Source organism: Rhipicephalus microplus, chromosome 6 (genome assembly GCF_043290135.1).
Source record: "Rhipicephalus microplus isolate Deutch F79 chromosome 6, USDA_Rmic, whole genome shotgun sequence".
In the NCBI taxonomy this organism is placed as follows: domain Eukaryota; kingdom Metazoa; phylum Arthropoda; class Arachnida; order Ixodida; family Ixodidae; genus Rhipicephalus; species Rhipicephalus microplus.
The window spans coordinates 174,861,520-174,874,545 of NC_134705.1; the positions used below are offsets into that span (position 1 = coordinate 174,861,520).

The 13,026-nt window shown below is 46.8% G+C and overlaps 1 protein-coding gene across 1 annotated transcript in view; it reads right to left on the reverse strand.

The window, feature by feature from the left end:
• The window catches only part of LOC142765053 (protein Skeletor, isoforms B/C-like), a 41,187-nt gene that overhangs the window by 2,585 nt on the left and 25,576 nt on the right, over positions 1–13,026 (reverse strand). The window contains exons 8-9 of the mRNA XM_075865621.1: positions 3,214–3,274; positions 454–620 (exon numbers count right to left, since the gene is read on the reverse strand). Coding sequence (XP_075721736.1) covers positions 454–620; positions 3,214–3,274 — 228 coding nt within the window. The remainder of the gene's footprint in view (positions 1–453; positions 621–3,213; positions 3,275–13,026) is intronic.

The window sequence follows — 13,026 nt, forward strand, 5'->3', positions numbered from 1 at the left end:
ACTTTTGCTTGACGAGCAACCACATAGTTTTCAGTGATCAGCTACGTAGTAGGCCAACTGCCTGATGACATTGAGTAAATCACATTGAGTAAATTAGCATCTCAGTTCACATTGAGTAAATTGAGCGATAACAATACTGACGTGCTCGCGCACTTTACTGATATTAGATAGATTGCGGGTGACGTCATAGACACATCTTCGTGACGTACTGTTTCACCAACACGGCGCCATTTACGACGTAAATACAGACATAATCAGATTGCGCCAAACTTTCTTCATTGTAAGAATGGTGAGGTCACAAGGCTCTCGGCCTGTGTGTGCCAAGAAAGGAACTTGCAGGGGATGCAACGATAACAGTAACGCGACGTCGCAAACTTTCTTAACTACTTATGCAGTCCACCAACGTGGTGGTTTCAAGAAGGTGTGAAAAAAAATAGCAGGTACCACGCATACCTGATAGTAGACGACGTTTGGCGTGTTCTTGTCGGGCGTCCAGGTGAAATGTCCCGGCTGACCTTGGTCGCACTTTTGCGTCAGCGTCTTGTTGTACTCCGCGAACGTTGTGGCCTTCTCGCTCGCGCCGTTCGGATCTTCCTCCAGCTCGCACAGGCGACCCGTGCCTGCACCGCCACAGCTTCGGAGCTTATCTCGAAGCCCGAACATGAGCCACAGATAGAGCCGCATAAGTAAATGAAAAAAAAAACAACAAAAACCTGACACAGACCAGAGTTCTCCGCGTGCGGTGCGGACCCTGTCACCGCACTCGAGAGAACATGGCGACAACGAATGATAGTCGTCATCTGTCCTACACTCTAAAAAAAAATATCGAGTAAAAAGGGTGTCTTTTTGTCCCACAACAATAATCGTCATCAGGCTTGCGTGCGCTTCCTTTTTTGAAAACTCGGCGCTGGCCACTTTCCTATGGAGAATGCAATGTAACCCTGATAATGGGCATGTCGATCGTGACCGGAATGTACCGGGAGCGGGGCGATAGCGCAAGGATGGAACGCAATATAGATGACGATTATTCTTGTGGGACAAAAAGACACCCGTTTTGCTCGCTTTTTTTTTTCAGAGTGTACTGGCATTTTTTTTTTTTTGAAAACGCGGCTCCGGCCACTTTCCCATCAAGAATGCCGTGTCACGCTGATAGCACGCCCGCCGTTCGTGAGTGCCGGACACGGCGGCTATAATGCAGGGAAAGGTGCGACTCTGAAATGGGATAGAGTAAAAAAGGGCGTCTTTTTGTGCCACACAAGTATTTCTATGATCCATCTTGCGTTCCTTCCACTGCATTATCACAATGAGCCTGGCACTTGCCGGTCACGAACATCATGTGCGCTATTAGCGTGTATGGTAATTTTATGGTAAAGTGGCGAGAGCCGATTTATTAAAAAAGCGAGAGCAAATTCCGGAAGACTTTTGTCTTCCAGAAATATTCCCCAAATGCTTGTTATTTAAAGACGATAGTATTTCTTGGGGACCTTCGACGCAAAAACTTTGGTCTGTCTGTCTGTCTGTCTGTCTGTCTGTCTGTCTGTCTGTCTGTCTGTCTGTCTGTCTGTCTGTCTGTACACTCGACTGTCTATCCGCCGTAACGATCCCCAAACGAGATCTAAAACGGCAAACCGCGTCTGCCACGCCCACCAATATTGCTCAAGTTTCAGTGTTCATATTTAAGAGACTGTCAATCAAAAAGCAATTATTGGGCATATCTGAGACACCGTAACAGCACGTCAATATTCTGTATGTGTGTCTTTATACTAGAGAAAGCATTCATAAGTGATTTCAAGAACCGTATTGTTAATCACGCTGCGCTGACAATGCAACGCTTGCACGAAAAGGCAAGTGTTTCCAACGCTTTGCCAAGACCACAGTTATTCCAAATGCTACCAAGGTAACGTATACAGTAACTCTATAGCTAAGACAACACGGTGGTGGCACCTACCCGTCACCTTGCGTTCTACACCTTATCGCCTCCGAGACGAGCACGCACGCCGCGCGCTTCGTCTTCCAAGATAACTGCCAGATGGCGCTGACGTTTCACGTGTGACGTGCCTCGATGCACTCGTTTGCCTCCGCTGCACGCATCGAGGCACTCACGCTGCGCCTCCAGAATACCATTCACCGATTTTCTCGCGCAGAACACCAAATGAACGTTTTGTTCACTCTATCCAGGCGCAAGACTATCGTCTTTCGACGCCATTTGCAGTGAAACATGCAGATATGGGGCCATTTTTTTTGTTTCCTTTTTCTCTAGAGGGCGAGTTGGCGTTCGGGGAAAAGCGACCAAGAATCGCGTGTACATTGCTTACCCTGGCCACGCAAAACGCAGTCTATTCCGTCCCAAAAGTCGACCACGTCCGGTTCGAGAACGATAAAAATTACAGCACCGTATTCTTTGCCGAACCCATCGTGCTGAAGTTTTCGGTCACTTTCTGTGGGACGCGCGCGATTCAAACGTTAAAATTTGTCGCCAAGACCTTCTAAAAGCTATTTACCCCTGATGTGTCCCTTCTAAGTCTCGAAGCTATATACAGATCGCATCTTTTAGTATGGATCGTTTGGCGTAACTGTTCTCACTGCTATGACAGCCGGCTTGTCTGAAAAAAAAAAGCCAAGTTGCAAACCGCTCATCTTTTGTAACCCAATTCAACCAACCTAATGAAGCTAAGGAATGTATAGGGGTATTAGTTACTTCATAAAGCCAGAAGAATGACCGTCGGGGTTCAATACGAGTGATGCTCCAAAGTCGACATCAAGTGATGACGTGCACTTTATGACGTAACCACGACATGAGTTGACGAGTGTTAAGACGCGATCACATCGTGACGTCACTATGAAGTCACGTCACGTGACTTCGAACGATGACGTCTTCACGTGACACTGTTGCTTGGTCAAAGTGAACGTATGACTGGAGCGCTGAAAAAGCCGCGTCAGTCGCTAAAGGCTTACCACGCGCATGTCATGGATGTGGCGCTATCCCCACGACGTTTAACGTCACCTTAAAGGACACGGCGGCCTACTTTTCTCCCACGCGTAATTCATAGGTGTGAGAAGGCACCCTTCGCGACGTCGTCCCCGAGGTCTATCGGGTGCTCGTTAAACGGGCCCGAGCTCTAGCGGAGGGTATATATACCTTATAGTTTAGAAATGAAAGAAAAAAAAAACATTAAGACAAGCAGATATCAAGCGTCAAAATTTCATGCTCACCTTTGGATACGTCAACCTTATTCTGAGCGTTGAGGACTACACCAGCGAACAGGAGATTTCCCTGAACAAAGGGCGAAAAACAGAAAAAAAAAAAACGTCAGAAGGAGAGTGAAAATCACTATACATTAAAAATTGTATTTTTCATGTATACATGAAACATACATGAAAAAATATTTTCATGTATGTTTTGTTAAGCAAATCTTCCATGCCTGTAAAATTTCGCGCACAGGTGTGATCACACGCACACACACAAAGAAAAAAATCGTGCCCGTAGGTATACAAACATACAGAAATAAGGGTGCACAGCGAGGGAGACTACTAGAAACACCGATATCTTTGCCACCGTCCTAAAGGGACCGACAACTGCCCAGAACATGAAAGAGATGACTGCACGGATGGAAAGATTGTCTCTTATAGTGACTGAAACCAACCCTCTATCTCGCGAGAAGTACATTTTATTTTCATTTCTTCATTGAAAATCGCGAAAAATGGCCTGTTGCGTCTCTGGTTGCAAAAACATAAACTATCATGAATATCCTGTCACGTGACCATGCGTTAAAGTACACGGTCAACAATTTATTCATTAGTACTGAAATACTGTTTGATTCTTTAGGCGAAAAAGATAAAATTTATAAAAGTATACGCACAAGCTTGCGTTAGTAGTACGCATTAAAGGGCCACTCACCAGGACACATACGAAATTTTAGTTAGACAGTGGAAGTTGTTGGGTGTCCGACGAGGGACGTTTTACCACAAAAATTATTTGAATCGGTTCATAACGAGCGGAGAAAACGAGTTTTTTTGAAGCCGGGCGCGAAACGAGGATGAGAGGAGGCGAGCTCAAAACCCTTGCCACTCCTCCGCGTAGCCTTCGCAACCCAAATCTATTCCCCACCGCCTCCGGCTATAGAGTTTCCTACAATACTTACTAGAGGGAACTCTGGCGCTAGGGTCTATGGGTGCTGCAACGCACGGCGCTTCAGCGAGCATGGGAATGGTGGTTAGTACACACATTTGTCTAATTTTCGTACTTCTGGCCTGCTTCTGGCTCCGTGCGTGTTCGTGTGACTTGGAGCTGTTTTTTTGACAAAAGAAAGTTAGCAAATGTTCAACGTTTGTGCTTCACTTTATTTTTTTAGGCTTACCATTTCAAAACGGGTCAAAGCGCAAAAGGGTTCGTTCTTTTCTTCAAAATAAAACCGTAACCAGCAATAAACGAAGCCGCAAGTACGAAGACTAGACAAATGTGTGTACTACCCATCATTCCCATGGTCGCTGAACGATCGCAGCGCCAGAGTGCCCTCTAGTTAATTTTGCGAAACTCTCCGGCATCCGAGCAAGAGGTCACGTGCGCATGACGTGTCCAAACAAGTCCAACCCTCGAGCACGCGAGCGGCGTTGCTTTGTTGACCAGTGTTATCCTGTGGTCTTCTGCCTGTTTCTGCGGGATGGTTTGGAAACACGGTAGAATAGATGAACACAATGAGTGCGCGAACGCGTAGGAGCGTTCCACGGCGGCCGTCTGCTCGTTGCACTGACCGCGGGTACACGAACACATGCGAAACGCCGACACATTAGCCCCGCATCTCGTTGCGATTCAGGGGAGAAAAATGAAAAAAAAAAAACGCTCATATTACCTTATTGCGTCTTATTATTTACCTAGAGCTTTATTAATCTCTTCAGTGGGATTTGCTTTGAATTTGATGCTTACTAAAGAGAAACTGTTCACGGAAAGACGCACTTTGAGCACTATCTGACCAGAAAGGGTTGCCACGTTAAACTCGCTGGGCGTAACCTCCTTGGTTTTAGAAAGGTTTAGTGAGGGTTGGGCCACAGTGCCATGAGCTAGCGGCGGTGAAAGGCGGGAACTAGACACGACGCACAGGCCATAAGAAAGTGCCCACGTGCCACTCCTCTAGTCCAGCCATGCCACCTCTTGTTTAGTCCTTGGAATGTCCGCTGGATGGCGGTACATCTATATGATGAATCAAGGAGGTTTAGAAAAAAAAAGGCTGAAGCAGAAATTCTCGCCCATGAGTGAAGCCGTGCAAATCATATATGGCGGCTACGGCACCCATCTTACTAGGGGCATGATGAGCTGTTGGCGTTCAGCGATTTTGAAGGAGCGTTTTGCTCTTACGCCCAACGACTTTCACGTGGAAACTTTTTAGTGTCGGCTATTGCTCAAAGTGCGTCCTTGTGTTACAAGTTTTCCTTGGTGGGCCTCGAATTAAAGGCAATATTTGTTGGAGATTGAGTCATCGATACTGGTCACTGCGGATTCTTTCTTCGGAAACAACAATCTTTTCATTTATAATTACGTAGCCTTTAGACTGACCAATCAAAACCAATTGATGCCATCACAAAATGGCATGTTGCTGAGGTCATTTGAGGGCAAAAGCTGGCTTCACTACATCTGGCAAGACATTGCGGGTGCTTCCACTCAAGCAAGTTTGTTTAAACCTCCTTGTGATGAATATATGATGAAAGATGCGAGATGGCGGTACTTGGAGTGTTCACCACATGGATGGACAGATGCACGGAAGCAATAATGAACGAATGGACTGATGGATCTTTCGCTTCACTTATCATCGCGCCTCCATGAATATTGTGACTTTTAACCTTGATGTTCATTTAAAGATCCCCATATGGAGGAATGAATCCCTAGGATGCTTTTAGAAAAAAAAATGGCAGCATATCCACGAAGTGAATAATAGAGAGTGGGGCGAAGCATCCGTCCGTTCATTCGTTCTTGCTTCCGTCCGTCGTCCGTCTGTGTGACCATCCATGCGTCCATCCGCCTGTCCTTGCATGCGTATGTTCGTGCGTCCGCACGTCCATCTGTGCGACCGTCCCTGCGTTCGTCCATACATCCGCCCCTGCGTCCGTCCATGCGTCCATCCGTCCGTGCAGCCATCCGTGCGTCCGTCCATGCATCTGCCTGTGTGCCCGTTCGTCCATTTAGTCAACACTCCAAGTACCACCATCTCGCATCTTTTCATCATATATTCCTCATATAGAAGCACCGCCATCCAGTGGACATTCCAAGGACTGAACGAGAGGAGGCACGCACACACACTTTCTTACGGCTTGCGCTTCGGGTCCACTTCCCACCTTTAACCACCTCGAGTTCATGGTATATACTAGTTCACTGTATTCATGGCACTGCGGCCCAACGCTCGCTAAACCTTTCTAAAACCAAGGAGGTTACGCCCAGCGAGTACAACGTAGCAACCCTTTCTTGTCAGATAGTGCTCAATGTACATGCCAATGGGTGCTAATGGGTAATGAGAGAATTTGGCTTTTAGTTAACGCACCCGCTGCGAATTTGTTATTGTTCAAAAACGCACAGGAGAAATCTCCCACCGGCACCACCTTGCAGGTCAAAACGTAAGACTGGTTACACACTACTACTATGAGGAATGAGTGGGTGCCGCTTTAAAGAGCTTCGCTCCTAAAAGTGGTTATCGATTCCGAGTACTTGGTACTCAACTATAGGAAAGCATATAGCCGTCCCGTGGGCCTGCCGTGTGATTAGAAAGAGTGGTAAGGATTCAGAGTACTAGGTGGTGTACTATTAGAGAGCATAGAGCAGTCACCCTTAAAAATAAGAAAGAAGTGTATAAGAGAGCGGGGTGCATATATCCACACGGGGAACGGTTTGTCGCTGAAGCCAATGGTTGGTTGGAGAGCTCGCCAATGTCACGGTAACCGACCAGAAAACAGGCTCTGGGACGATACAAAGCTTACACAAATTTTTCTCTAAGCTTTTCAGTCAAAAGAGCTAGTGACTCAGCGACGTTGGGAACAAGCATCCACAGCTTTGATCTTTTAAATAATCACTATAAATAAAGCTCGACTTTTATTACGTCTTTCGTTGAAGATATGCAGCGCCCAGAAAATTTGAAGTTCTCAGCACTAAGCGCTAGAGCACGTTGGCCACTATGAAGGAGAATTAAAAAAAACCACCGTATATCCCCGGAGTGAATGATGATGAGTGCTGCAAAGCGTCCGTCCGTCGTATGTATGTATGTATGCATGTATGCATGTATGCATGTATGTACGTATGCATGTATGCATGTATGTACGTATGCATGCATGCACGCATGTACGCACGCATGCACGCATGCATGCACGCATGTACGCATGCATGCACGCATGTACGCATGCATGTACGCATGTACGCATGCATGTATGTATGTACGCATGCACGCATGCATGTATGTATGTACGCATGCACGCATGTATGTATGTACGCATGCACGCATGTATGTAGGTACGCATGCACGCATGTATGTATGTACGCATGCACGCATGTACGCATGCATGCACGCATGTACGCATGCACGCATGTATGTATGTATGCATGTACGTATGCATGTATGCATGTACGCATGTACGCATGCATGTACGTACGCATGTACGCATGCATGTACGTATGCATGTATGCATGCATGTATGCATGCATGTATGCATGTACGCATGCATGTATGCATGTACGCATGCATGTATGCATGTACGCATGCATGTATGCATGTACGCATGCATGTATGTACGCATGCATGTATGTACGCATGCATGTATGTATGTACGCATGCATGTATGTACGCATGCATGTATGTACGTACGCATGTATGTATGTACGCATGTATGTATGTACGTATGTATGTATGTACGCATGTATGTACGCATGTATGTACGCATGTATGTATGTATGTATGTATGTATGTATGTATGTATGTATGTATGTATGTATGTATGTATGTATGTATGTATGTATGTATGTATGTATGTATGTATGTATGTATGTATGTATGTATGTATGTAGAAGCGGCGATGGCGTAGTGTCAACCGCCTCGCATGCAAGAGGTCCGTGGCTCGAGACCCGGTGCCGTGCAGTTCGCAACCGGGAAAAAAATCCGCGTGGCGATGAAACTGCATTGAGAAGCATGGGGTGCGGCCTCACCGGTGACCACCGCCGGTAACGCGCTCCCTCACCAGAGAAGGATTGGCCACACTGGTGCAGTTTCTGGCCACTACCTCCCACATGCATACGTCAATTAACTAACGGCCCTCAGTCCCCAGCAGCTGCGAAGCAAGTGAGTACGGCGGCACTCAGATCTGCAACTCAGCAGAAGGTGCTGAGAATCTCTGAATCCGGAAAGGCCGCCATTGGAACCCTGAACTTGGCAACGTTTAACGCTAGAACCTTATCTGGTGAGGCAAGTCTAGCTGTACTATTCGAGGAGCTAGAGGATGTTAAGTGGGATATAATAGGGCTCAGTGAGGTTAAGATGACCGAGGAGGCCTATACGGTACTACAGAATGGGCACGTCCTTTGCTATCGGGGATTAGCTGACAGAAGAGAACTGGGAGGGGGGTTCCTTATTCACAGAAACATAGCTGGTGATATAAAGGAACACTATAGCATTAATGAAAGGGTGGTAGGTATCGTAATTAAACTGAATAATAGATACAAGATGAAGGTGGTACAGGCTTACGCGCCTACATCCAGCCATGATGACGCTTCAGTTGAAAGCTTCTATGAATACGTGGAATCGGCAATGAGTAAGGTAAAAACACAGTATACTATACTAAAGGGAAACCTTAATGCAAAGGTAGGGAAGCAGCAGGCTGGAGACCATGCAGTGGGAGATTATGGCATCGGTACTAGAAATGCCAGAGGAGAACTACTAGTAGAATTCGAGGAACGCAATAATTTACGGATTATGAATACCTTCCACCGAAAAAGAGGAAACCGCAAGTGGACATCGAGGAGCTCTAATGGCGAAAATAAGAACGAAATAGACTTTATAATGAGTGCACACCCAGGCATCGTGCAGGATGTGGAAGTGCTTGGCAAGGTACGATGCAATGACCATAGAATGGTACGGTATCGAATTCGCCTAGACTTGAAGAAGGAACGACAGAAACTGATACGCAAGAAACCAATCAATGAACTAGCACTGAAAGGGAAAGTAGAGAAATTCAGAGTGTCACTTCAGAAGATGTACTCGGCTCTTCTCGAGGAAACCAGCCTTAGCGTTGACGCAATGAATGATAATCTGCGAGTATAATTACGGCGTGTGCAGTGGAAGTTGGAGGTACGATACTTAGACGGGTCTCTGGCAAGCTGTCCCAGGAGACGAATAACCTTATTAAAAAGCGTCAAAGCATAAAAATCTCAAGTACAACAGACAAAATAGAACTGGCAGAGCTTTCTAAGTTGCTTAATAAGCGTAAGTTATCCGGTGTAAGAAGGTATAACATGAAGAGAATTGAACACGCGCTGAAAAACGGAGGAAGCGTCAAAGCAGTGAACAGGAAACTTGGGATAGGCAGAAATCGGATGTATGCACTAAGGGACAAAGAAGGCAAAATAACTACCATTATGAATAGGATAGTTAAAGTAGTGGAGGAGTTTTACAGAGACCTGTACAGTAGCCGGGACAACCTTTACCCTAATACTAGAAAAACTAGCAGTAACCCAGGTGACACCCCACCAGTAATGATAGAAGAAGTCAGAAAAGCCTTGGAGAGCATCCAAAAAGGTAAAGCTGCTGGTAAGGATCAGGTCACATCAGATCTGCTGAAAGATGGAGGACAAATTGTGTTAGGAAAGCTAGCCAACCTGTTTACGAGATGTCTCCATACGGGAAGAGTACCACAGTCTTGGAAGAATGCTAACATCATCTTTGACATAAGAAAGGAGATGACAAGGACTTGAAGAATTACGGGCTTAACAGCTTGTTCTCCGTAATATACAAGCTATTTACAAAGGTCATTGCTAGCAGGTTTAAGAAAACATTTGAATTCAATCAACCATAGGAACAAGCCGGATTTCGAACAGGCTACTTAACAATCGACCACATTCAAACTATCAATCAGGTAACAGAGAAATGCTCAGAATATAGTCAACCACTATATTGTAGCGATGCTGACGCCGACAGGTTAAAAAAACAAGCGTCTTTATTAGGGCGAACTTGTGCCCACGATTCTAAAAACAATGGTCGTCAAGTTCGAGTAGCCGAGTGGCACAGATCCGACTATCTTCCTCTTCCTCGTTGTTGGAACGTACGAACGCGTGGCGCATGCCAGCCGAGCCGGGTCTTGCTGGTGCTGGTGCCACGATGATTGTGGCGGGCTACTTGAATGTGGCGAACCTGTCGCAGCATTGCCCCCCTCCTCAGACGCATCGTCCCGATGCTTAAGACAGTGAAAAGATACACGCGCACTCTCACTCGTTTTTCGACGATCTGTCATGATAGGGCTTCATGCGGACTACGTGGACCACTTCCGTGGGATTTCGGCGTCTTGTACTCACGTGTCCAGCAGATCTAACTTCATAAGTGACGTTGCTGATACGGTTGAGTACTTCATAAGGGCCGAAGTATCGGCAAAGAAGCTTTTCAGAGAGTCCGCGGCGGCGCACTGGTATCCATATCCACACTTTGTCACCGGGATGATTAAGTGTGTCACTGCGTCGCTTGTTGTAGCGACTAGAATCGACGTGCTGTTGGTGGCGTATTCGGTATCTTGCCATTTGCCGTGCTTCTTCGGCTCTTTGCAAGAAGTCATCTAAGTCAGGTGGATAGCTGCTTTCGTCCTGTAGTGGCAACATGGCATCCAGCGGGGTGGTCACTCTTCGGCCGAATACTAGTTCGAAAGGGGCAACGTGGGTTGTTTCTTGAACGGCTGTATTATATGTGAATGTTACGTAGGGTAATATTTCATCCCACTGTTTATGTTCAACATCAACATACATTGATAGCATGTCGGTCAGAGTTCTGTTGAGGCGTTCGGTTAAGCCATTTGACTGAGGGTGATACGCCGTTGTTCTTCTGTGATCGGTATTTGTCATGCGCATCAGGCATTGCATTAGGTCTGCAGTAAATGCGGAGCCCCGATCCGTAATAACGACGATGGGCGTACCATGTCTGAGCACTGTTTTTCACAAAGAACTTGGCGACTTCGGCAGCTGTCGCATTGTATAGAGAGTCAGTTTCAGCATAACGGGTGAGATAGTCTGTGGCTACGACTATCCATTTCTTGCCTGCACACGATGTCGGCAAAGGTCCTAGGAAGTCCATGCCGACTTGTTGGAATGGGGCATCTGGAGGGTCTATTGGCTGGAGAAGGCCGGCTGGTTTTACGGGTGGAGTTTTGCGCCGTTGACATTGACGACAAGTTTTCACGTAGCGCTGCACTAATGCGAGCAACTTAGGCCAATAGTATTTCAGGCGAATCCTGGCGAATGTTCGGCTCACACCCATGTGTCCAGATGTTGGCTCGTCGTGGCATGCGTGCAGAATTTCCTCTCGCATGGCTGTGGGCACGACTAGTAAAAACGTTTCACCATTAGGTTCGAAGTTCCTCCTGTAAAGGACACTTCCTCGAAGGCAGAACGCAGAGAGCCCTCTGGAGAATATGCGAGGGACTTGAACGTCGAGACCCTGCAGGTGTTGTATCAGTGCCAGCAAATCCGGGTCATCTCGTTGTAGTTGAGCGATTTTGGATGTGTCGACAACGCCTAGAAACGGGAAGTCTTCCTCTTTAGGTACACTTGGATCGACGGGAGAGCGTGACAGGCAGTCGGCATCGCTGTGTTTCCTTCCAGATTTGTACACGACCGTAATATCATACTCCTGCAGCCTAAGGCTCCATCTTGCTAGTCGACCTGACGGGTCCTTGAGATTTGCCAGCCAGCATAGAGCATGGTGGTCACTGACAGCTCTGAACGGTCTACCATAAAGGTAGGGTCAAAACTTGTTTATGGCCCAGATGACTGCAAGGCACTCTTTTTCAGTTGCAGAGTAGTTTGCCTCAGCTTTTGATAGTTTGCGGCTGGCATAGGCTAACGCTTTCTTTTGACCATTTTGCCACTGGACAAGGATGGCGCCGAGGCCGACATTGCTGGCATCGGTATGGACTTCAGTGTCGGCTGTCTCATCAAAATGGGCAAGTACTGGTGAACCCTGTAGTCGTTTCCTTAATTCGTCAAAAGCTTTCTGTTGTTCGCTTTCCCACGTGAAGGGCACGTCGTCTTTTGTCAGTTTTGTAAGATGTTCCGCAATCTTTGAGAAGTTTTCCACAAATCGTCTATAATAGGCACATAAACCCAAAAATCGACGCACTGACTTTTTGTCTCTGGGTGTAGGGAACCTCTGAACAGCGGCTCTCTTTTCGGGATCGGGACGAACACCATCGGAACTAATGACATGTCCAAGGAATCGCAGCTCTTCGAAGCCGAAGTGGCATTTTTCGGGTTTGATTGTCAATTTCGCTGACCGGATGGCTTCCAATACTGTGCGTAGTCGCTCTAGATGTTTGTCGAACGTTGCAGAGAATACCACTACGTCATCCAAATACACTAGGCATGACTGCCATTTCAATCCGGCGAGGACAGTGTCCATCATTCGCTGGAACGTCGCTGGTGCGGAACAGAGGCCGAATGGAAGCGCTTTGAATTCGTAGAGGCCACCTGGTGTTACGAATGCCGTTTTTTCACGGTCCCGCTCGTCGACCTCTATTTGCCAATATCCGCTTTTCAGATCTAAGGAGGAGAAAAACTTTGCGGATCGTAACCGATCTAGTGTATCGTCGATACGTGGCAAGGGGTAGACATCTCGTTTAGTTACACTGTTCAGTTTTCTGTAGTCGACGCAGAATCTAAGTGTGTTGTCTTTCTTCTTAACGAGCACTACGGGAGACGCCCATGGACTATTCGAAGGCTGGATGACATCATCAGAAAGCATCTCCTCCACTTGCTTCTTGATAATTTCCCGTTCTTTCTGTGAGACCCGATATGGATGC